The sequence below is a fragment of the Argiope bruennichi genome, chromosome X2, assembly GCF_947563725.1.
Source record: "Argiope bruennichi chromosome X2, qqArgBrue1.1, whole genome shotgun sequence".
Classification (NCBI taxonomy): domain Eukaryota; kingdom Metazoa; phylum Arthropoda; class Arachnida; order Araneae; family Araneidae; genus Argiope; species Argiope bruennichi.
Window position 1 is genome coordinate 46,511,327 of NC_079163.1, and position 25,921 is coordinate 46,537,247.

General features: G+C 29.0%; 1 protein-coding gene across 1 annotated transcript in view; it reads left to right on the forward strand.

Moving 5' to 3' along the window:
- The window catches only part of LOC129960308 (lachesin-like), a 229,173-nt gene extending 203,688 nt beyond the window's left edge, over positions 1-25,485 (forward strand). The window contains exons 8-10 of the mRNA XM_056073646.1: positions 3,727-3,813; positions 20,562-20,660; positions 25,021-25,485. Of these exons, the coding sequence (XP_055929621.1) occupies positions 3,727-3,813; positions 20,562-20,660; positions 25,021-25,121 (287 nt within the window). The 3' untranslated portion in view covers positions 25,122-25,485. The remainder of the gene's footprint in view (positions 1-3,726; positions 3,814-20,561; positions 20,661-25,020) is intronic.
- Positions 25,486-25,921: the final 436 nt, after the last annotated feature.

Here is a 25,921-nt window from a genome sequence, read left to right on the forward strand (position 1 = left end):
CGCTAAAAATAATACAACATATTTACAACAATAAAGTACAATTATAAAGACAATTTCAAAAGCAAAGGTGAAAAAATGTGTGTTAATCAATCTAAATCGTGATATAAAGGCTTCTCCAAAACCCTTATAAGCCGCCACAGTGTTGAATACAAGCGGAAATTATGCATGCATTCGATCATGCAAGAGTCGAATATCATTTGACGGGATTGGTTTCCACAATTGTTGCCCTGTTCAATAAGATCAGTTATAGTCGTTGCGGAATGGGAATGAGAACGAAACTGCCATCCGGTTATGTTCTATTCAGGCTCAATCGATGAAAGATTTGGCGATCGTTGCGGCCATGATAGAATGTTGACGTTTCTAAGAGCACATCGAGTTGGAATGGTGATGTGAGGCTTAGCATTTTCATGCTTAAATAAGTCAATTCTCCATTCATAGAAGGTGTTATAATGTATTTGTCAGTATTTTGTTGTATCCCTCTGTATCATAGGAAAAACAATAAGAAACAAGTTTTGATGAGTATCGAGAAAACCCTTTTATGAACCTCTCCTTACTGAATAATCACTAACAATAAGACATAAACTGGTTTTTCCTGAGAATGCATTCGAATCTCCAGGCTGCTTTTTTCACGGTACCGCTAAAGATGGCTTTGATATACTTGGGAACAAGGCGTCCACAAGCTGCCTTTGGTGAAAGCCATAACAATTCGCTAGGGGACTCCAGAATTTGTGATAGCTCGAATTACTTCATTAGGTGCGTTTCGATGCGTATAACTGTCCGCTGAATTTATTTATATTTCCTTTCTCTATTTGCTCCACTATAGCTACTATACATAAATACACCATTCTATTCTAGTATTTATGCGATTTAAAGAAAGGAAAATCCTTTCTTTCACAGCACTTCCTTCCTACCTCATTCAGCTGCACATAAAATTCCTTCTGTTTCCTTTTGATATATTCAATGTTTTTATTAGTATTCGCAAATTTTTAGAGCATTATGATTTCATATAGTCAATTACAGAAACACGTAAATTAGTCCATTGCGCAGTCTCTTCTTTGCAGCGCATTTATCAAAGATTTTAATGGTGCTTCGAGTCAACCAGAAAGAAAGGCAATATCATTTGGAAATCTCTGACTAGTTATTTCTTAGGCTGAAATTTTATTTTCTTTTAATTAAATATTTTAAAGTATAATTGACCTACTTTGTCAAGGGTAATTAATGCTTATAAAAGTGATATTTTTTTTAAAAAAATTGTTCATACAATAATAGTCTTACATATTTTATTATACCTTTAAAGTAGTAAAATCAATAGAAATCTTTTTTTCTTTTTTAATTATTCTAAAACTTTTAAAAAAAAACTACAATTTTAAATGTCTTTCTAATGCAAAATATGTTTAAAAAAATTCCTTTCCATGCATTTTGACAGTTTTAATTTTTCACACAGCACTCTGATCGAAAAAATATACTGTTTTTGAAAATTGAAGTAATTTGACAATTTTTTTGGTATGCAGATTTTGAAATTTTTGAAGTTTCTTGGAAATTCTTTCTATTCCATATATTTGTTCATTAAGATTTTCTCAGGAAACAATAAATAAATATGTAAATATAATAATATTTCATTTATTTTATTAACTGTATGAAAATATGCATACTAATTTACAAAGGAATAAATCTTTCGCAAACTATTGTTGAATAGGTGCAAAAATCTCATATTGAACAAAACGCTTTTAAAAGATAAAGACAAATTCTTATGGTGACAAATAAAATAAATGCCATCAACTTCTGTTGTAAAAAATATGGAAAAATTCGAATAGGTATAGAAACTGGAAAATCTATTACATTTAATAAAATGAAGATTAACAACTAAAAATTTGGAAGAAAATACCAATTTAGGTACTGATATATCTCTAATACTAAAAAAAAATTTAGAAATTCCTCTTAAATAACTATGTTCATATTTATAAAAGGCATCCAAAAACCCTTGTGTAGTTCCAAATTGCTGTAACCTTGTAAATATATGTGATATAAAGAACTCGTAAATAAATTTATTAAAATACGATAATAAATTATTTTTTTAATTTTCATTGATATAGTAAAAAAGCTGATTTTTGTTATTTTCATTCTTTCTTAATATTTCGCATTTAATTTGAAATTCATAATTATAAATGAGGAATATTCGAAAATAATCCTCTAGATTAACTGTATTCCACATTATATTCCAAAAATCATTATACTGACGGCAATAAATCACGGCTTATAAGAAACGGTTACTTTCCAATCTTTTCTGAATAATTGTGAATGACTATTTTTATAGAATCTTATTTTTGGAATTAAGATTCTATAAATAAATTTTATAGAAATTTAGATTCTAGAAATAAATTTTTTTGACATTTATATTCTAGAAATAAATTTTATAGAAATTTATTTACATCAGTTGTTAATCAAAATCTGAGTATTATTTTATAATTAAACTACATTATTAGATCTTAGGATCAATTATTTTCAAATTCATTGCTACTTGAATGAAATGAAAACTGAATCCAATTAATCAATTAACTGATAAGTAAGTTCTGAAAAAATATTAATATAGTGTAATTTTACTGAAAATGAACAAGCGTAAAGAATTTCAAAACTTTAGGGCATCAAGATATAAGTGAAAAATCTATTGCAAACTTTCATCTTTACAAACATGAAACAAATCATGTTAAATAAGTAGGTTTACAAGTTAATGTGTTTAACAAAAAAGATTATAAACTTTGAATTGACTTTTTGTGTTTAAAAATGTTATTTTTAGAAATTTAATTTCCGCGGTTGCCCTATGATTTCAGTAAAAAAGAAAATACATGTTTCTTTAAAATTTTCATCCATTAGGATCTGGAATATTTGTATGACTTCCTTTATTATATATTGAATCCTAAATCGCCTGTTGATAACAGCAGTTAATTTTATTTTAGCCAATTCAGTAATATTATTACTTCCTTTTGTAGTCATTTAGCGAATAATTTTGCCATATATCTTCATTGATTCTGAGAAATATGCAATTTTACTTATTTTTTGGAAATGTCCAAGATGCATGATTTTACTTAACCCTTTCTAGGGCCGTGGGAAGTATGCTTCCCACCAAATTTATCAATCTTTGTATGAAATTATGTAGGTTCGCATAAGTTCTGACAAATTTTTTTAGTAAGTCAGAAACTTCGATGCTTTAGTTCTTTATCTCAGGCGAAATGATGCCTTGATTTGTTACTTAATTATTAATTAACCAAATTAATTAATTAATCAAATTAAATTTATCTAATAAGCTAAATGAATCCCTTTTCTTATTCTAATTCCAAGCCTAAAATTATTTTAACATAATATGACTAGAAAAAAATGGCCCTTTAAAGGGTTAAAGAGAATGTTATAGTGTTAACATTATATCCTAAAATTAAATGGCGCTTAAAAGAAATTACATTGAACTTTCTTTTTTTTTCATAAATTCTTTTTATATCAAACACTTAAAAAGTTACAGCTATTTTTAACTATATATAAGCTCTCTGGATACTCTTTATAACCATACATGATTTAATGTTCTCTGCTTTAAATCTTTACGATAAGTATGAAAAAGAATTCTAAAAAGAAATCTTTAAATCTTTTTTGCGTGAAGAAGATTTATAGCACTTGCTTTATCTTCCCGACTCCCGTTTTTTCCATCTGAAGATAATACCAATTCCATGTTTATTTCAGCTTTTCCGCAACATCAGAGTTTGGGATCCGTGAAAGACTCGACTGAAGATTCTGCTGCTTCTAAAAGGAAACGACCCGTTCTTATAGGTAATCTACTTTTTTATGAAAATTTAAAATAAATTTTTTTTAAGTATCGCTAGAGTCGGAAAATTCCTGCGAGGAATCTTTTAAAAAATATTTATAGAATCTAAACGAATTTTCAAAGGGCTCTATTCCTGCATTTACACAATTAATTAGTTATTAATATAATTGCCTAAACATTGCTGAAAACCAATATCGGAAAATTCTATCAACTATCTCACCACTTTTTAAGTGTGTGTGTGTGTGTGTCACTTAATAGCACTATAGGATTATTTCTTTTATGTTTCATTTCTAAGGGTAAAAGTTGATTGGTGCGAGGTCGGTTATGTGCTGCACTTTTCAAAAGGCTATTATGTTGCTCGTGACAAATAACTTTTTACATCAACGATTGATATCCATCAGCATTGTAACTCATCAAAATTCGCTCATTTTTTCCATGAATTCTTGTTTTGGGGAAATGTTTCTTCCTCGTTCAGAAAATAAGACACCACCCTACCGATATATCTTTCTCTTGGCTTTGCCCAATCGAATGCTTTGTTTCTGAGTAGTTTTTCTCGACTTATATTCAGTAGAATGACGCTTGGAGGGAGAATCGTACAAGCTCAACTTCAAACATCAAAAAAATATTAGGAAAGGTTTTTCATAATAATATCCAAAATCAATTTTTTCTCGTAACTTGATGGGCTACATTTCAAAATTTGGCGATGGCAAATAAGCTTATACCACAAACAGAGACTTGGTTCTCATCAAGTTTGTTAATTATATCTTGGTTTGGTACCAACCCGACTAACAACGAATTTTGCACCTGTAACGATCGTTGAATTTCGTACTTTTTCTCTTCCTGTTTTGGTTTAAACAAGATACATTGTTCTTCTGTATACGGTGGTAGCTTTGGACTGAGAGCGCAGACACCATAAAGTTTTATTTTACAATAACTATTAGCTATCTTTCAGAAATGACGATTAAAAGATTGATCAAAATTAAAAACTGTTCTGTAAAAGTATGTCTTATGTTTGTTTTTCAAAAATCTCCGCTTTTGAATGTCAACAGTGATAATCATTTAAGCGGTATGCTGAAAACTAAAGTCATTAACATGCTCACTGCGATTTGGATCATTTATCTAATTAAATGACCCCATATTTGCCATTTCTTAATAGTTACAGAGAAGTGGTCATGCAATTAGTTAGGTGCGAACTAATTAAATGGTAAATGGAATCATGCGAGTGGAGCAGAAACTAACGTGTTAAATTTGTCTCAGGTATAGTAAATATTTGTTATTATAAACGAGACCATTCGCAGCACCTCATAGAGGCAAGGTCGAGAGTTAGCATGCAAATTTCGGTATTCATGCAAAAAAAAATGGGAATTTGACTTTTTCAGGCTTACTGAGGCATCGATTTGAAACAAAAAAGTATGTTGCATGTATGAATGCTCAAAAGAGTATTCGGTTACTTGTTCACGGTTTCTGGCATTGTTACATTACAAAATGCGTTGAAAATGAGCTGTTAGAACTTTTGTACTCAATCAGATCTTTGTCAGCGACAAAACATATTTGCACTCTTAAGCTAAATCCCACTATGCATATTTTATAACAAATTGGCTTTTTGCTGCTTAAGTCTCTGAAACATTGTCGGATGGATTACAATCATTTGTTCTTTAAAAATAATTCCCTGACAGAAGTCGATAAAATGTTTTTTTTTAATTTTGTACTACATCGATGCAGCTTATAATAAAGGTATAAAACTTGATGCGAAATGGAAGGGAAAAAAAATTTCAGAAAAAGTGATGTACCTATCTTGGCTTGAAAGAAACTAAAAATAATAAACGTGAAAACCCACTTAACAGGAGTGGGAAACTAAAATTTCAAACAAAAACATGTGCATACTAGTGGAAATGGTCTCCCAGAAACTGTCTCATCCCTCCCTCACATAGAAATTCTGGTTTTGTAGAAGTCCATAAACGTCACGAGTGCTCAGATTTTTAATTTCATATTCCCACATGTGAGAATTTAGTGCTTTGTAGTATATTATAGGGACCAGAGTATGCATTTGAACGTCGTTTTTTTTTTTTTTTTTCAACCGTTAAAATTAAATTTCGTTAGGAACAATTTTTGAAACAAGATTGCATACCAAATTTCATTTATCTTATTGCGTTTTTGGGTTATCGTGAAACTACAGACCGACAGATGGTCAGCCCGAGAATGGATTTAATTTAAAATCTGATACATATCAACACTTTAGATGCTAAAATTTTGCAATCAATTTTATCCATCGAACTCTTTACGTTTTGTCGTTGTTCACTAGCAGATAGACAATCTTCCTATTAAGGGATTTCAATCAAAATTTGATAGAAATCAAAACATTTGGAATAAAGAACCACTTACCAAATTTCACCCGTCTAGTTCAAAGCGCTTTTATCTTGTTCACAGATAAACAGACATAAATCCATCCGGCAGGAGTGATCTCTACAAAAGTTTCTCGCATACTCTCCAGTAAAGGTCTTATTCTCCTTCCTACGAATTAAATTGGGGAACCTTATATGGTACTAGTGAACAAGATTACGAAATATAAATCTTTGGCGTGAGTTTAGCATTTTTACTGAATCTATCGAGAGAATATGCATTTTGGACATATTTGCCAGCTGATCGCCACCAAATTTTGACATAAAGCTTGCAATTAATGTCGCAAGATCATGTATCGAAATTCATTGATTTTAATCCTTCCGTTTATGAGTTATTGCGTTTAGATGCATGCAAAAATAGATGATAGGTGATCAAGCGTTTGACGAATTTAGTTGAAAATTTGAAATGTATCTTTATTTTAGATGCTACAACTGTGTTCCAAATCTTATCTACCCAGCTCTTTACGTTTTGTAGTTATGTTCAATTGAATTTAAACAGCCAGACAAATAGACTTTCTGTGAATGGATTTCATTCAAATTTTGACAGAAATTTGGTCTAAATTCCTGTATACTAAATTTCATCCGTCTAGCTCAAAACGGTTTCGAGCTGTCGTGTTCACCGACATCCAGACATAACGCCAAAACCGTGTTTTCTCGAACTCAGGAAAGTCTGCAACGTGGAGATTCGTCCAAATCTCGAGTTTGAATGTTTTTACGATTACAATACAGCCGTTATACTTCTTATACGAAAAAGTAAAAATGTGTTATTCGGTCTCGAAAAGGATTGAAAAGTGGAAGATTCCTCAAAATCTCGAGGAAGAATTCCCATCTAAGAGATCATATAGTTTCTTTATTATATCTAAATGATTATAGCTGTTTTATGACAAAAACTAACGGGTTTCAAAGTTTTAGAGGATTTGAAAGGACTTTAAGCTATACCCTGAATAAAAGATAGATGCTTATAAGCACCTATCCATTATTAAGTATCATACATATAAAATAATTTATATCTAGCACAGATAAGAGAAAAATGCAGAAATCTATTTATGACCAACACATTAACTATCCGAAGTCCACAAAGAACTGCACTTGAATTTTAAGTATTCAGGGTTCAGCATTCGTGAATATACACAAATAGCAACGTTTAGCAAATTATGTAGATAAGGTTGTATTGTGAAAGGGTTCGTGCACCGAAATGTTTCGTCCTGTCTTCAAAAACATTTACTCAACATTTACAAAAACATTTTTCAAAAGTTATAATTATGTCTGATAAATAATATTAATGCCATAGTAAAATAAAATAGTAGACGCCATAGGAAAAAAAATACTTCATGCTTATAATTATGGATAAATTCCACCATATTCTTTTTCTAAAAATTGTTCAAAGAAAGAACGATTCAAAATATATAAGGGAAAAGATAATCATTCTGGGCAGCTCTTTAAATACGCTTATAAATTTTTCCTAACATCTAACTATTTCAAATATTATATCCGTAATATAATAAATTTCCTTTGTTTATAACTCTTCAAATACGACTGCATTAATTTAGTAACAAGCGTTCGTAACGCAATATTTCTAACAACGTTAATAATAGGGTAATAACTATTACCCAATTCTAGAGTTTATTATAAGAAAAAAAGTCATATAAAACTAATCAATAAAATACTCTGTTGCATTTGAAGCTTTTAGGAAGCATTCTAACGCATTCTTAACAACATTAGAATTGGGTAATAACAGCTATTACCCAATTCTAGAGTTTATTATAAGAAAACAAATCATATAAAACTAATCAATAAAAATACTCTGTTGAATTAGAAGCTTTTCGGAAGCATTCTTACTTTTATTTGACACTCCATTTCTACTGAAGAATTTACGGGAAATTTGTCTTTAATGAAAAAACTAACCACGTATCTTCAGAAAAAATCGTCAAGCAAAATTGGAAAGAAAATGCAGTATATTAAATCGATATCGCAAAAAAAAAAAAAAAGGAACGTAAAATAAAAATTCTAATAAAATATTTGAAAAATGATTTTAACTTAATGAAAATATAATTTTTCTATATAATTTGAAAAATATTACTTAATTTGGAAATAATATATTCATATATATTTCTTATTACTCTGTAAAAGAAAAATTACTTTGGAAAGTAACTTTTGATACTTTTTTTTACGCATTTATAAATAAAAAAGAAGTTTCTTTTTTGTACACCGAATTGTATTACTTCTGCCAGTTAATTAGAACCAATTTGAGGAATCGGAATACCTCACGTTAAATTCATCTTTATTTCAGAATTGGTTCCTGGCTTTTATTTTATTCAATTGCAATTGCAGAAGAATTCAAAAACCTTTTAAGGAATAACTATGAATTATAGGGTTTAAACTTTTGATAAGACTTTAGCTTTAAAAAATAAATATTTAATTGGTAGACCTGGTTTATAAAAAGATATGAATTAATTCAAATTATTTGGGAAGGAAAAAATATATACTAAAGCAAAATGTTAAGAAATTTTCTCTGTGAAACCTCCATTAACCGAATGAATGTAAAACATTATATGGAAAATATATAAATATCTTTAGATATATCTCGCACCATCAATATATACTTAAAAGTATCTGTTATGACATAAATTTTCCCGAGATTCTGACATACATTTCACGGCGATTTATAGAATCAACATGATGATTTTTGTTTACTGAATTTAATTCGGGATTTCTTCTACAAAATTCGTAAATAAGATAGACTGAACATATTAGAATTTCCAATATAATCATAAACAATTTAAAGATAAATTTTTTTGTTACGAATTCTTGGCTCCTCCAATGATTTTGCAAAGATTCGTCGTCAGATTATTGATATCAAACTAAATCCACAAATAATTTTCAAGCCAACTTGAATGCTACATCTTAATTGGCTGTTATATAACAGCAAGAACCAAGAAGATTAGCATACAAATAGTATCGGTCATTGATATGGAGGTTATTGAATAGAGCTTAGTTTCTGGAATTTTACACCTAAGCATCATAATTCAGTTGAAGTTTGATTATAATTTTTACTTACTTAATTTATAAGTCCCACGGGGTTGGGCACCTTGTAATTGAGCATGAGAAGTTTCCGGCATGGTGGTTAGTTCTCGTCACTCTTGTGAGTACATAAAAAGGTGGGGGTGTGACTCCTCCCATCAATGACGGGACGTACTTCCTTAAGGAAGGGTTGTAACGTGGCCGATGATGGACCTTAGGATTCAACCACAGTTTCTACCAGTATTGCTATTGTGGTGGTCCGGTCATTTAAGTTTTTCCGTGTGCTTTTCAGCGGGCGGAGTAGTCATTTTGTGATTACTTGATTTATAAAGAAAACAAAGATTTAATTTATTCCAGTTAAGGATAATTTCTCGTTTTATGCCTAAGTTGGCATTTTTTTTTTTTTTTTTTGAAAAATGCTGTAAAATAGTTATATATTTTTTAATATTTGCATAAAAAAGATTGAAAAAAATAATCTATGAAATCAATTTATGCCAATTAAATGACAATTTTTTTTAAATTAGAAAAAGGAATTTTTTTGGACTTTTTTGGATATGAAACAAAACTGTTTTAGAATAGAGGTTTACCAAACGAATTGTTTAAAATATTGCAGATGGCTTAAGAAACATATTACCTAGTTCCTACTAAAAAATAAGCTTTAATTCTACTCAATATTTAAATATGTTTCGATTAATAAATAACACGATTTTTTCATTTTTTGCATTGCGGTACATTAAAACAACTATAAATTTTTTCTAAATTAACAGGTTATTTATTTTCTAGTTCATTAACTACGGCACGTATTGAGAAATTAACATACTAAATTTGAACAAAAATATGCATTAGATTTTAATTTGAGATTTTTCGTAAGAAAATTCTACCCAGATTTAGAACTTGAAAAAATAGTATTTAATTATGTAAAATAGCATTAAAACATGTTTAATACAAATATAAAAACTAGTGTAACTTCCCAAAAAATAAATTTAGAAATAAAATTCAAACGATTTTATGAGAAAAAGTGATTAAAAAAATTTCATATTTTGTCAGAAAATTTACTTTTTAACGATTTAATTGAAGGTAAATTATCAAACATATGGTTGGAATTTTTAAGCTAAATAGGAAATTTCAAATACTGAATGGCAACTTTGAAATAGAATTTTTTCATGTATCCTATTGAATCGCTTTAGCCTTAAAAATGTAAGAAGACATTAGCTATTAAATAGATAATTGTTAATAAACATTCGATTGGTTATCGAAAAAATGTGCTTGAGACAATTAATAAGATATACTTTTTTAAAGGATTGACTTATATTTTTATTTTGAATTGCTTTATTAATTGAGAATGCATATTATAAATAGAGATTTTGCAGTTGATCCATTCAAACAATTATTAAATCATAGAAAACTAACTCCCAAATTATGAATAGCTTTTAACGAACTAGACTCTAGTTAACAAAATGCTAAAAAACATTTTAAATCTGTAGGGTAAGTACAAACATGGAAATACGGAAACTATCCAAATTGAAGCTCTTACAGATTTTAAAATGGGTGCCTTCGTTTAAAAATTTTCTTTAACCCTTTAAAGGGCCATTTTTTTCTAGTCATATTATGTTAAAATATTTTTAGACTTGAAATTAGAATAAGAAAAGGGATTCATTTAGCTTATTAGATAAATTTAATTTGACTAATTAATTAATTTGGTTAATGAATAATTAAGTAACAAATCAAGACGCATCATTTTATCTAAGATAAAGAACTGAAGCATCTAAGTTTCTGTCTTTCTAAAAAATTAGTCAGAACTGATGCCAACCTACATAAATTCATACAAAGATTGATAAATTTGGTGGGAAGCATACTTCCTACGGCCCTAGAAAGTGTTGAATGAAAAAAATGTAAAACCAAAACGCCTGTCAATCAATAAGAATTAAAGGAATTAATCGTAAAAGAAAAAAATTTTGATGGACGACAAGAAAAATTTCTGGAATTGTCTTCGCTTATTTCTTTCAAAGGAAAAAAAAGTGAAAATAACCAAAGTTTCAAAAATAAATATATTTCTGTTTACCATAACATCTTTCTCGTCCGTCTAATATTTATTGAAATTCTATGCAACTCTGAATTTCATCCACTTATAACTTCCTTTAACATCAGATACAACATCAGTCATTTCGACTCACAAAATCACCAACCAGATGCGTAATAATAAGTGACGCTCACGCAAATTTAAAGCTGATATCGAGAGTTTAAGAAATGCTGAAATCTATTTGTTATTACGATGCTAAAATTCTTTAATAGATTTTCTGAATTTTGCTTCCCTTACAGGTTTCATTTACTCACCGAAAATCACTTCATTCGAATCTTTCTAATTATAAGGGAATTTCCAAGATCCCTTCTTCTGCAGACCGATAATAGCATCCCTTTTCCAACGCATTTCGTATTTCGTAAGGCTTGATTTTGTCCAATTATCTTCCAGTAGAGAAAGTATTTCAAACAGAAACTGTGGCATGGGTCATTTCGCTTTTAATACCTCAAATGTAAATTCATTTCACTTTTACGGGATAAGGTTTTCTACAGAATCCCAGGTGACGCATTATAAAGGGATCCGCTCTAAAATTGCTTTTATCTATCTTTTAAAAAGGGGAGTTTCTCCTTCTATCACTGGCGAGATTTTCATTGCAGGCCCATTTGCGCCCCAGCTACTTCATCCTTCGTAATTAATGAATGAAGCTAAAATTTATTACGGTTATTATAATATGCGGACGAAAAAGATATCAAAAGATATTTTGCGTATAAATCAATAAATGATCGATTTAGGTCAGTGTTTCTTCGACTATGTGTTTCGACCCAGTGAAGGTAGGAAGCTATCCCCATAATTAAACTTATTCGTAACAAATTCTTCAACATTATTAAACAAAAATTATTCAGGCAGTCAATCTTAATTTAAATCTTTACTAAGGAATACACTCTAAAATTGATTTAATTTGCTTTTTGAAAAATAGTTTCTCGCATTTGGTGATATTTCCATCACAAGTTCATTTAAACTACAACTCTTTCATTCTTCGTATTTAACGCCTGAAGCTAAAATTAGAATAATTTAGAAAAGATGAACTTGAAAGAAGAATAGAAGTGGATGAAAAAACACCAAAAAATGTTTTGTGCATAAAATAAAATGCAGTCCGAAAAGAGCCTCTTTACTGTAAGTCTCGCCTCCAGGGGAACCTTGACAACCAGAAAGAGTCAAAGGATATTTTTAATACTGTTTTGCCAAAATTATTCGGAAAATCAATTTGGTTTTAGCGAATTCTTTAAGAATTTTCAAGCACTTTAATAAAGATTATTATAGATAATTCTCAGCTCTACCTTAAATGCTTTAAGAAAAATCCGGAAAGCGTTACTAAAAGAGATTAAATAAAATTTTGCATATAAATAAATAACTTCTAATAATATAATATAAATAAATAATAAAGCTTCTAATAAGATTTAATATAAATAAATAACTTCTTTGCATTTAAATAACTTCTCAAATAGTCGAAATGGACCTTACTTATTCGTTGACGAACCAATATCTCATATATTTGCAACAAATCTTTTAACCGTTTCATCCGTTGTAATTACTGAATGAAGTTAAATTTTATTTAGTAGAATTTGGAAGAGTTAATTATAAAGATTTATGGGAAAAAAATAATTAAAAGATATTTTCTATGTAAAATTTATTTGACAGAATGGTCCATAAATTTGGATTCCCATTCAGTTTTCACTGCGAATAAATTAATCTACTTATCACAAATTCTTCAACATTATAAAGCAAAAAAAAAATCAGTAATTATTCTTAATTCGTTAATTCTATAAAAGTTTTGTAATTACACACATTCAACTACCAACTGGCTAGTTTTATTTTTTCCTTTTCTAAATAAGTAAGTTGCAAATTACTTTTGCAATCAGAAATAATCATAAGAAAAAAAAATTTTTTTAAATCCTGATTTAGAATATTTTAAAATCAATTTTGGGAGATTTTGTGACGGTAAAATTCTAATAATCTTCCAGAATGTTTTTATTTAGTTTTTTATAAACAACTGTTCTTTTCTGAATTATCTTTTCTACTGGTATAATTTGCAGATCTTAATATACAATTTGTAAATGTTTTTGAATAACCAGTGTATAATTGTTTATTTAGAAGATTTGTAAGATTATTTGGAAAAAAAAAAAAAGTTTTTTTTAATATGTGTGGGGGGGGGAGTTAAAAATGTAACAGATTTTTACATATAATAGAAGAACTCAGAGAAAGCACCTGGCGTGGTTGTCCCAAATGCTGCTAGTTTGAAGAAGAAAAAACATATTCAGCATCCGTTATAATTCATAAAAAAGTGAACAGTTTTTTTCTGATCATGGCAGTTAATTTTCCAGCTAATCAAGATTGATTTTAAATATAAAATTCATGCCAATAAATGAAATTTCATTTTTAGAAATATACATTTTCTCCAACTTAAATGTCAGCAGGTGACAAAGTGGAAGAAAAAATTAGGAAAAAAAAACTTTTATGTATTCGTGTCACATACGTCCCGGTTTGTACCACTCAATGAAATCGTATAGCATATAACATGGAATTCCAGATTCTTTGTTATTAAACTATTAGTTTCAGATTCGCTTTTCAAACGGTGCTTTACAAAAATTCATCCTTTTTCAGTATTTATTTTGACCGTACGAAAACTCAAAAAATTTCGATAGTAGCAAATGAGTCCCGAATATTTTAGGCATGCAAAACAGCTTTTAGCTCAATAAAATTTCTGGCATCTTTACTCCATGAGCTCTATGTTTAATATGATGATAACGAAGAATCTTTTGCAACATTCATTAACTACCCTACCAAACGAGATTGTGGCCCATTACCTTTAACTTAATGGTTCTAACATTTTCAATTTTCCAGATCAATTTCCAGATTCGCTTCCCAAAAGATGCACGACAAAAATTCATCATTTTTCTGTATTTATATTGCCCTTACGAAAATTCAAATAATTTGGACAGTAGCTGATGAAACCCAAATATTTTAAGCAAAGAAAAGAGCTTTCTTCTTAATAATATTTGAACAAGTATTAAATGAACCTAGCATAGCAGTGTAAAAGGTAAAACTACATCTGGGACTGTGCTTTTATATTAAACCTACAGAATGCGTGATTAGTCTTCTCCGCTTCTGTTCATTCAACTGATAAGAAATCTCCCAAACTTTAAGAAAAAGGGGCCTGTATTAGAGAAAGAAAGAAGAAAACCAGTGGAGCGACTACTGGGGAGCACGGAGAGAATTGATGCTTAAGCACCAGTGTTATAGGGTGCTATCAGAACAAATCATTAGAACATTTCATAATATTTCATTTTTTAAATGAAATATCATGAAAAGGCGGAAAATTTTTATTATACCCTAGACGCCTATTACCCTCTCTACGCCACTACATATTGCATTTCATATCAAGATGAACCACTTTTGAAATCAACTTTAATTGATACACTAAGCGGTGTAAATTTGAAAAATTGAAGCTAAATGAACTACTACATAAATTATATGATCCCAAAATACAAACTTTTCGAACATTTGAACCTCATGTGCATGAGTACTTTTTTAATTTCATTAAGATTTAAACTGCATGGGCTTCTTATATAAACGATGGCCTTTTGTCAAAATATAGATATGTTCCCTACATTTACTGATATCAAAGACTGCGAAAAGTAATCTGATTTTCCTCCTAAAAATTAAAAAACGAAATTAAACTTTCGAAATACAATCATAAAAACTAATTGATTATAATAAAAATAAATTTAATTAAAAATTATACCATTTATTAAGTACAATTATATCCTTTATTTCATGCATTTTGTCAAAGGTGTCATTGCCTCCGTAATAACAAGCTTTACAGTATTAAACCATAATAAGGAACTCACTAATCGATCATTGGTTGAGAATAAGACAGCCTGAATTCGGGAAGTAATTGTTTTTAATATTATTTATTCTCTGCATCTCAAATTACGATTCATATGTAAAAAAAAATTAAATATCGGGAAAAAATTGATATTTTTCATGCTTAAAAATTATTCATCAAAAATAATTCAAATTCTTCATCCATCAGTCAATTACCCCCAGATCGTGCTGCCATCTATGAACAAGTAAATGCACTATGAGCGCAAGTGATAATATATCTTGATATTTAAAGTCCATTACTACCATGTTGTCAAATGGCATCACTGACTGGAAAAATGTTAAATGCAAATAACTTTCCTCGGAAAATATGGGCTCAAATCTTTTACCTACGCATAAAATGAAGGAAAAATTATTAACTAAAAATAACCAATTCCTTCCATGCCCAACAAACTATAATTTATCATTTAAGACGCTATTCTCCGCACTAATATAATATTATTCTAAACTTATATTATAAATAAAATTTCTAAAAAAAATTTCAAATAATATTCTGAACTTTTATTATAACAGTGTATGTGTATATGTATAATATTATTTCCATTGTTATTTTCTGCAATCTTTAGTGTATTGAGAAAGTTTGAAGAGCGAGCTGTTTGTTCAAAATTGCGAAATCCGTCCCAAAATGGTCCTTGTGTTACTTCAAAACAAGACTTTAATATAATCAAACTCATCCAACACTTCTATTAATGTGAAAACGAAGTAGGAATTTACATTTAATAGAAAAAGATGCTTAACTCTCCCGCCCTTTTCGACAGAAAATTTTTTTCTCAATTCCATTTTGATTACAAACAACTAGTTGCTCTCCTGGAACTAAAAAATAAATAAGAAACTAGAAGCATTCATATATATGGAATATAAAAAAGGAATTCAATGCACAATAGTTTTTCATTTAATTTAATGGCTACCACTAGACCGTGGTGGCAGTATAGCACAGTCTCATCTATCAAATGAAAGAGTAACGAGTTGGTCACCAAATTTTGGCCTGATGCCTGCTCTGCCTGTCAGTCAGTATCTAAATTTTTTATAACTATCCAACTTGGAAATTAAGTGTATGGGATGCCAGCTGTGATATAGTCTCCATTACGAGGAGATTAAACTAATGTTTACGAAATTCCAAGACTCAAAGTTATGAAGCTTGGTCAAGAAAGCAATCGTGTGGCATCAAAATTGAGCATAAATCTAACAAATTAAATCATCAATGAAGGGTTTTTCTTTTTCTATTCATCCTAAAAATTCATAAGTATCAGGAAGAAGGCTTTAGTCACACTCACGCCTATATCACCTTTGTACTATTCATTCTTACTTGAATTGTTGCAATGTACAATTTCAAAAGTTCTTGATTAGATTAAAATTTCTTTGCGTGTGGGAAAAATTGTATGTAATAATCAATTTAAAAAAGAAATAATCAATGATAACTAAGAATAAATATGTTGACTTTATGATGACATGATATGAAAAATAATTCATTGTAGCACATATATTGTCCTTATCCAGTAATCTCTCTGATTGCATACTGTCTCTGAATATTCAGAAAACCATGAGTAAACTCTGTAGACAACAAGAATTAGTTTTAACCCTTAAATGCATATTGTTGACAAATATCTTCAAAATTGTTGCATTATTTTTGTCCTTTTTCATATACAATGTTTACAAAGAGGAAGCACAGCAATCGTCAAAAAACTAAAACTCGAGATTTTCAGGAATGTCCATTTTTCATATCTCCTTGAGTACGAAAAACACATTTTGGAGTTACTTCTGTCTGTCTGTGAATACGATAACTCAAAAGTGCTTTGAGCTAGAAAAATTAAATTTGGTTATATGAGCCTTAAACGGAATTTGTAGATTTTTTATCAAGTTTTGAATGAAATCTATTGAGAAAGGTTTGTCCGTCAGACTCTCAGATTAAAAGTTAACATAACTAAAAAACGAAAAGCTATAAATAAAATTGTTTACATAGATTAAGCATCTAAAGTGTAGATGAGCATCAAATTTGAAACCAAATCCGTCAAGGGGTAACCGTATATGTACATAAAGTGTAGATAAGTATCAAATTTGAAGCCAAATGCTGTATGTACATAAATGCGAGAACTCAAACTCAATGACTTAAATGTATGAAATTTGGTATGTCACTTTGTGGCTACAATTATAAATCTCCGAAGATCGCACATTTCAAGGCTCATTTGTAGCTATTTTTTGCCAATTGCGTGTGATTAATAATACACATATACATTTATTGGACAGTATGCAAGAAAGTTTCGGGGAGACCACTTCCGCTGGTTTTCAAAATAAACACTAAAATAGACTCATATATGCAAGATTATTTGTCATTTCCTTTACCGCATTCTACAACGTTTATTCAAACTAAAATTAATTTTGAAAACAAAATATAAAATTTCATGCATTTAAGCTTTAAAACTCTGCCATTTCTGTGCTAACATTTTTTTTTTTTTAAATCGCCTCATAATAGTGTTTGTCGAGATACCCGAACATTTAATTCTTTCCTTTCAATCATATCACAAGCAGAGTAAACCAGAATTTTCACTGGGCTTTCAAAATAGAATTGTTGTTCATATGAGTGAATTTTATTTAGGATGTGAGAGAAAATCCAAGAAACGATCAATGTAGAAATGTTTTTAACAGTAGATAATTTGTTAAAAAAATGAAAGAAAAGATAGTTTTACAATAAAGGATTCGAGTAATATCCTGAAATCTCAACTTTCTTGCTGCCATCATCATATACCTACATGCGTTAAGATATTTCTAAAAATCTCATTCTTGGTTCATCATTTGTCTGAATAAATTTTCAATTTGCTTCAAAAGCTAATCATTGTTATAAAGGATTATTTAATACTATCCTTTTTTTTCTTTAGTTCTATAATTTTGATTTTTAAAGCCATACAGTTAAAGAAATTTTTAAACAATGAAAATTCCTATTAAAAATTATTAGATGCAGTTCTAAATCAATGGAATAAAGATAAAATTTTCTATGGATCAGAAAGTCAGTTTAAATTTCATTAGAAATATTACAATATAATTTAAAATGATTTATATGATTTATAAACAATATAAATCTGAATAACTCAGAAAAAGTTCGCATGAATTTATTTTTCTTTTATATATAATATAGTTTACTTTATTAAATCTATAATGTATGTTTTCCGCTCATTATGATTTATCTTGGATGTATAGTAACAAAGCTCTTTACTAGATGGCGGCACATTTCACAGGAATATTTCGTACGCCTTCGTTTCAAAAATTGAATTGAATGAACATGGTTCACCATTTATTTGAATAGATTTTCCGTTTATTACAAACGCTAAACGTTTTTACAAAGGATTATTTAATAGTATCCGATCCTTTTTACTTGAGTTCTATACTTTTCATTTTTAAAGACTATACAGTTAAAAAAATAAAATTCCTTTCAGAAATTATCAAATACAGTTCTAAATCAACGAAATTAAGATAAAATGCCTTAAAATGAAATCTATGAATCGAGAAAAGAGTTTAAATTTCATTAAAAAATTACAATACAATTTGAAATACTTTATAAGCAATATAAGTCTGGATTATCACGCAGAAAACTTTTTAAGGATTTTCATAAATCTATTTTTCCTTATATGGCTTGTTTTACTAAATCCACAATAAATATTTTCCGTCCATCATGCTTTCTCGTCATTGTATAGTAACAATTTTCTTTACTAGATGGCGGCACCTTTCATCAGAGTATTTCGTACACCTTCGTTTTCAAAAATTGAATTGAATGTTGAATGAACATTTCTGACAAAATGTTCTTTAAAAAATACGAATCTTAGATTCTTTCCGAATATAAAAATATAAATGACCAGATAAATATTCATGAGAGAAGAGAGCAAGGAGAAAATAAAATACGAGAGAATAGAGCAAGAATATGTGAAAATTAAGTATGCGAAAATGCAAAAATTCATACTTGGTAAATTTAATAATACAATAAAGAAAAAAAATTATTATTGTCACCGAAAAATGTTTGTCGTCTATTTTTAGCACATAAAAGAAAGTTTGATTCGAAGTTAAAATTTTATTTTCATTATTTTACTGTCATTATAAAATTAGTGATAAGTGTCTGATTAGGATACTTTGCGGCCTTCGCACCCACATTACGAGACCCCACTTTTTAGAAAATTCGGCAATTATGTTTCGCTTTCAGCTCTTTTTTAACCCTTTATTAATTTATTTTAAGATCATATTTTTTTTTATTTTATTAACTTTGTGAATATCTGTTTTTATTTATCTATTATGATTCTAATCTAACTGGCATCCACATTTCTACAGAATAATATTGAAGCAAATGTTTCGGTTTTAAGAATGTTCTTAAATTAAGTGAATGTAATGAAACATGTAGAAATCTGACCAATTGTACTTGATAAAATATTAAAATTATCCTAATAACTTATCATTCATTAACTTCGTGGAGTTTGGCGCATAAGTCTCTCGTAATGAGTTTGATTTTGCGTTATTCACATTTCGCGTATGTATTGGTTCGCGCATTAAAATTTAACCAAATCTCCAGTTGAATGGGACGAGTTTTTCCTTACGGTATTCAACTCAAATTGTAACAAAATTAGGTTGAAAACAGCCAAAGCAAAAATTATATATTGCACCCATCCATAGACTAATAAATATATATATATATATATATATAACGTTTTAGCTAAAAAATATTATGTGGTGTCCGCATCCAATTTACTTTTCCACAACTTTTTATCTGGACGCAGGATGCTATCATGAAAAAATATTACCGTTGCGTTTTGATTTATCAGATAGTCAACTATTTATGAAAAAAAAAACTCATAATCTGTATCAATTTATAGAATATTTAGTAAAGCAATCAATGAAAGTGCTTTAAGAAACAAAATTCTATTAAAATATGCTTTATTATTTTGGGTAATGCATTTACTTTTTATTTTGTAATTATATGATAACACTGCCCAATTCGTAGATACGAGGCAGCACTGAATGACTGCGTCTCGGATTATAACATAAACGCTGCAAGCTATTCAAAATAAACTCCATGATGAATATGTCTAGCAATTGGTGATAGAGGTCGTTTATCAACCACATCATTATTCAGCCACTAGAAGCTTTCAGAACCAACGGCAGCTTCTCATGCTCGTACTCAAGGCCCCACCACCACCCCACCACCCGAATGGCGGTAAAATATGCAAAAAAAAATCATTAAACTATCACAGTCGATCCAATTACTATAAAGAATATGTTCTCAATCTTACTAACAATATTCTTTTCAAAAGTGTAGCACAACTTGAAATAATTAATACTATAAATTGGACGATTTTATATGCATAATTTGACAGTATAAACTTCATATTTGCAGATGGAGCTTACAGAACAAATGAACACATCAATACTGTTGAAGATAAGCGTGTCAACAAAGCAAAGGAAACTCCTCAGCTCAAAAAGGAGATAAAAGAAGGTAAATTCCCAAAATTCAGCATTTTAATTGGTTAATTTTCTAATTATTTTTATTGACAGGAAATCTTGTTGCTAAAGCTACTAATGAGATTACTTACAATTTATAGAATAAATTAAAAGAGAAATGAGTGAATAAAGTTTCAATTATTCATGTGTCTCTGAGTCAAAAAAAAAAAAAAAAAATAGTAAATAGTTTCTAAAAGGAAAAAAATTAAATCATTCTAGAACTGAATAGTATTGCGAATGTACTATAAAAAATCTGAAAAGTAATTGATTGAATTCTATCGGTTTAACCCCTTAATTATTCGGATTCTTTCCAACAGTTATTTGTTTTCAGCAAGCGTTATTTTTCTGTTTTGGAAATAATGAAAAACCCACTCACTCACTAATAGCTGAACCAATAGGTAAAAATATAACTGACAGAATTGTTCTGAATATACTATTATTTCAGTGCAAGTACTAAACAATACTTTGAGATATAAATTTAAAAAATTCTGGTTTTAATTTTTATAAACTTTTCAAACTATTAGCATTTTATATAGGCAAAAGGTACTTAAAACAATTAACAGAAAATGAATAAATTAAATTACATTCTTCTTATCTTTTCTGGATTCCTGAAGAAAAAAGAGAAGGCGTTACAATATTGAAACTGATGAAAAGAAGAGTGTTATCTTACATTATTAAAAATATTGAAATGGCTGTGCGTCATCGATTAATTTAAGGATTAAACTTTTTCCCGTTTTTAATTTATTTCAAATTTAGCAAAAAAAAAATGTTTTTTGGATTAAAAAGGCTACTACAAACAATATAACTTTATATCTATTGTAACTCCTATATCATGTTTATTAGCTATCACAGATTCTTAACATAAACAATTCCCTGACTCAGCGGTGCCTTAGTGTTAATATCTTGGGTTCGGGACCAGAGGGTTCCAGGTTTGAAATCCAATTGTATGAAGGATCTGTCGCGTATGTGGACCTGATGAGTGCTAAATTTATCGTCGTGGGTCTTACACTTCCCCAATATTGTGGTGCAAAAGTTTAAAAAGAGGGTTACCATCTCTGTTGTTGTTCACGTTATTTGACACGGCAGTCCCGTCATGCTTCTTCAAAATGGGATGATAATACAATTAAGCTTAAAAGACACGTTCCTTTTCATGGGGCGTAATTTCTTATGAAATTATCTGTACCAAAAATTTTTTCGCAGGTAGTAGTTTATATCAGTAGAAATAAAATTCCTAATATATAATACTGACAACAATAACCGCACGAATCTTAACCTTTTTTTTTATCTTTCTTGGGGGATTATTAAACGCTTTAACTGATTCTTTCCACGTTTCATGTTTATAAAGTTGGAATTTTGTAATCGATTTTTTACTCATTTCCTCATGTAGTAGAGTTTTGAAATTTTGTACAGTTATTGAATGATTTAAGATCTGATAGAGACATAATATATTAATAATTTTAGAGGTCTTAGTTATCAGTTAATATATTAAATTAGTAAAAAACTAATTTCACATTGGGCCGCCATCTTTTATTCAATTGAGAAGTACAACATTTTAAATTTAATATTATTTAAAATCGCTCATTATGAATTATATTTAAGATTAAAAAAATAGAGAATAATATATAATAATAAGCATTAAAAATCCTTTTTTAAAAGAGAAAGAAATAAACGTTTTCACCAGTGCATTATAAAATAAAAATAAAAAAAATTTCGAAGGTTAAAACAACAATATTAAAAGTATGACAGGGAAATGGAAAAGCTTTAAGTAAATTGGAATCGTAATCACATTTATAACATTTTATATTTTATACAAAGAATGACAGGCATTTTTTGTTTCTTATGGCATTCATTGAGATTTTATAATCTTTACCTATTGTTTTCTACACTTCACGCTTTTACGATGTTTTTCGCCTTCATATTTTTTAATTAAATTATTTTTCCTGTCTAATATATGGATAAAAGCGTTTTTTATACAAATAAAGGTCACTCGCATTAAGAATAGTAAACGAGAGTACCCTGAAAGTATTAAGGTTAATGACATTCAACAGACTTCTATATTTATGTATATTTCGATTACATTAAAATTTATCACACAAAATAATGCATTTTTGATAATTATTTCACTTAAGTAATACATGGGATTGCGCGCATACTACATGAGATTGCGTACAGCATTTCTCATACTCTTATTTCTTTATTTTGTAAAATAAAATAATTTGTAAAACGAATTTTTATTAAATCATCTCATTAGTTATATGCAATGTCTTTATTATTTATACTGTTTCTAGCATTAAATAAAGGCAAAAAAATATGGTACTTGTCCATATAAAGTCAGTAATGTATAAACCCTGAAATTTCTCAAGCGTGTAATCAGTTCAGTTGTAACTGATGGTCTAGAGATGTCGTACGAAATCTGTAACATGAAATAAGCTTCTTGGTGATACACTTGTTGCTCCAATCATTGAAATGGTTTTTTAAAAATACTATATGCATGTCTGCTAGAGGCGGATTTACATTTTGTGGGCCTAAACTATGAACATCCTGATCTTTTAATAAATGGTCAATTTAGTTTCACATGTTTAAGTTAATCAACTTGTTAATGACTTATTTTAATTTTTTTTCCTTAATTACTTAAGTAACCTTGAAAATTATATGTTTTTATTTATTTATTTGAGAATTATTTTTTAAATAAAGCAATAAAATTCTTGAAAAATTAACAATAGCCCTTATTCATTGATTAAACATATAATTGTTATAAAAGATTGTAAACAAATAATAAATTTCAAACAAATGTAATAATAAAAATTACTATTTTACTAGATTTGTCAAGTGGAAAAATATAATTAATTAATAATTAATATTTCAATATTTTTAAAAAGCTATTATTTATACTTCGAGTTATTTTTAAAAAATTAAATAAATGAATGTAAGCGCACGTTGTGGTCTTAATATTTTATAATTCATAAAATGCGCAGTTTTTACAAATTTATTTATATGATAACTAGGCTAAAACCATTTTTAATTGATCACACTGCTGTCATCTTTCAGTTTAATATCCCTACACAGCTACCTAATCTGCTTGGTTTTAAATTTACTATTGGTGTCGACATAGCTGTCGGATAAGCATAAGCTGTCTATGAAATTTTATCTCAACGGACAGGAAACGTGAAAGATGACCAAGCTGGAAAAGGCGCATTTTCATATTGTTGCTATCACCACTATGTTGTTGCAGCTCGGGCTGGAAATCGACTGTCTATATACGTGTCGTGCGACACGGCCTCCATCTCTTTCTACACGATATTCAGAAACGACTCTCCCCTTTTAACTTTCAAGCATAGAAATTTATCCCCTGAACATCTTATATCAAAGTATTTAATGCATGGTGGTTCAGTTTTTAAACCACTGGATGAAGACAGTATATTTTTAAAACATAAAAATATACCTTCTTCATTATGTGGTTTAAAAACTGAACCACCATGCATTAAATACTTTGATACATGTAGTGCAGGAAATAAACCACCATGCTTGAAATAGTTTTAGTGCTGCTGGAATGCCCCGGGGGACCTTTGGGAAAAACATGCTTAACCCTTTGCAGTAACTATCCAGTGCCACTCAGCATATTTTGATTGAACAGATCCACTGGACATAAAATTCCTAATTTAGTTTCCCGAAAATTGATGCTGTATTATACTTTTTTTTATTTATTCAAATTGACTTATTTCGCTCTATAGTTTAACTTAGACCTGGCTACCAGCATTCTAATAAAATTAATGATCTCAAAGAAGTTTATAGTTTCTTTTTCAAATGAACCAATTATTTTTAGGATTCCTGTATGAAAAAGCAAACGACCAAAGAATGGAATTATTAAAATAATTAGAAGTTATCCATTTCATTTCTCAACAAGAAAAATGATAGAGGGAAAAGAAAAGCTTTCATTTTTAATATCTTAAAGGCTTGATTGTTTTGAATTTAAATGCTATCTTTAAATAGAATAATAAGGTTTTTTTAACAGTAATCCAACAAAATGTATATGCTAATAAATCGGAGTAATCAATTTCTTCTAAAGCCCATAAAATTTTTAGTTTATCTTTAAATAATATTCAAATCTTTGCTTTAAATAGCTAAAAAGTGGTTTCTTATCATAGCACATTCGTTGCCATGCTTCCTCAACTTAGTTTATTACAAAAGGAAACGCACTTTTAGAAAAAGAAGTTATAAAATATTCGTAGTTTGTTTGTGTAGATCATATACCAACTACGAAAATACTCATAGATGGCAGCGAACGTGTTAATTATTTGTCTTTTATGTTTAAATAGATAAGCCATTCATGTAATGTCTTTTTTTCTTATGTCTAGAAACCAGTGGTCAACCAGAAAACCAAATCAATTGGATTTTGCTTTTCCTATCTTTTGCCCTGCTCTTGGGGAAAAGATGCAGCAGTGAAGTTCCTACGTAACCGAGCAAAAAGTTTTGTAAAGACAATCAAAACTTCCATGTGAAAATCTCTTATTGATGGAATTTTTGTTGCCTAATTTATCCTTGATGTATAAATTTGTGTCGCGCGACATACAGTTAGTGTACTATACAACCATGTTGAAGATATATTTGGCAAAATCAAACTTTTGTCAAGGTAGTTAAATGGAATTGCAAATTGCATGTCATTAACGGCAAAGGACAGCAAAGAACATTCATATTTGTGAAAATCCTGATGCCATATTTATTTCACAACCCAAAAGACCTGCACAAAGTTGTCAACGTTATGTAATATTTATTTTAAACAGACATGACCTTTACAAATTGTAAAAATTCTAGATATATCAGTGCAGCTGTATAATTGTTTGTATTATAGTTTTAAAGGTGTTCCTTCACTAGTAAGAAAATGTATAAAGTATTAGATGATTCCTTCAATTCCTTCAAATGCATGTTTATTACTTTCAAAGAGTGTTCGATTAAATGTTTTAATCAAGAGCCACAGGAATACAAGAAATTTCATGAAGCAAAGGTACTTCTTATTTAATATTATTTTTTGGTTTTAGTAATATTTAAGTGTAGAATTACAGCAATGAGTTCGAGAAGTAACAGGTAATTTCTCTTTCTCTCACACTATTATTTTTCTTGATTAATGTTGCAACAAGTATTATCATATGATATTTAACTACTATTGTTATATTCTATATTACTTAAAATATCTAATTAGAGGTACATTTGTCTGTTTATTTCAAGCCCTTTATTTAAAATCAATGTATCTTCAATGTA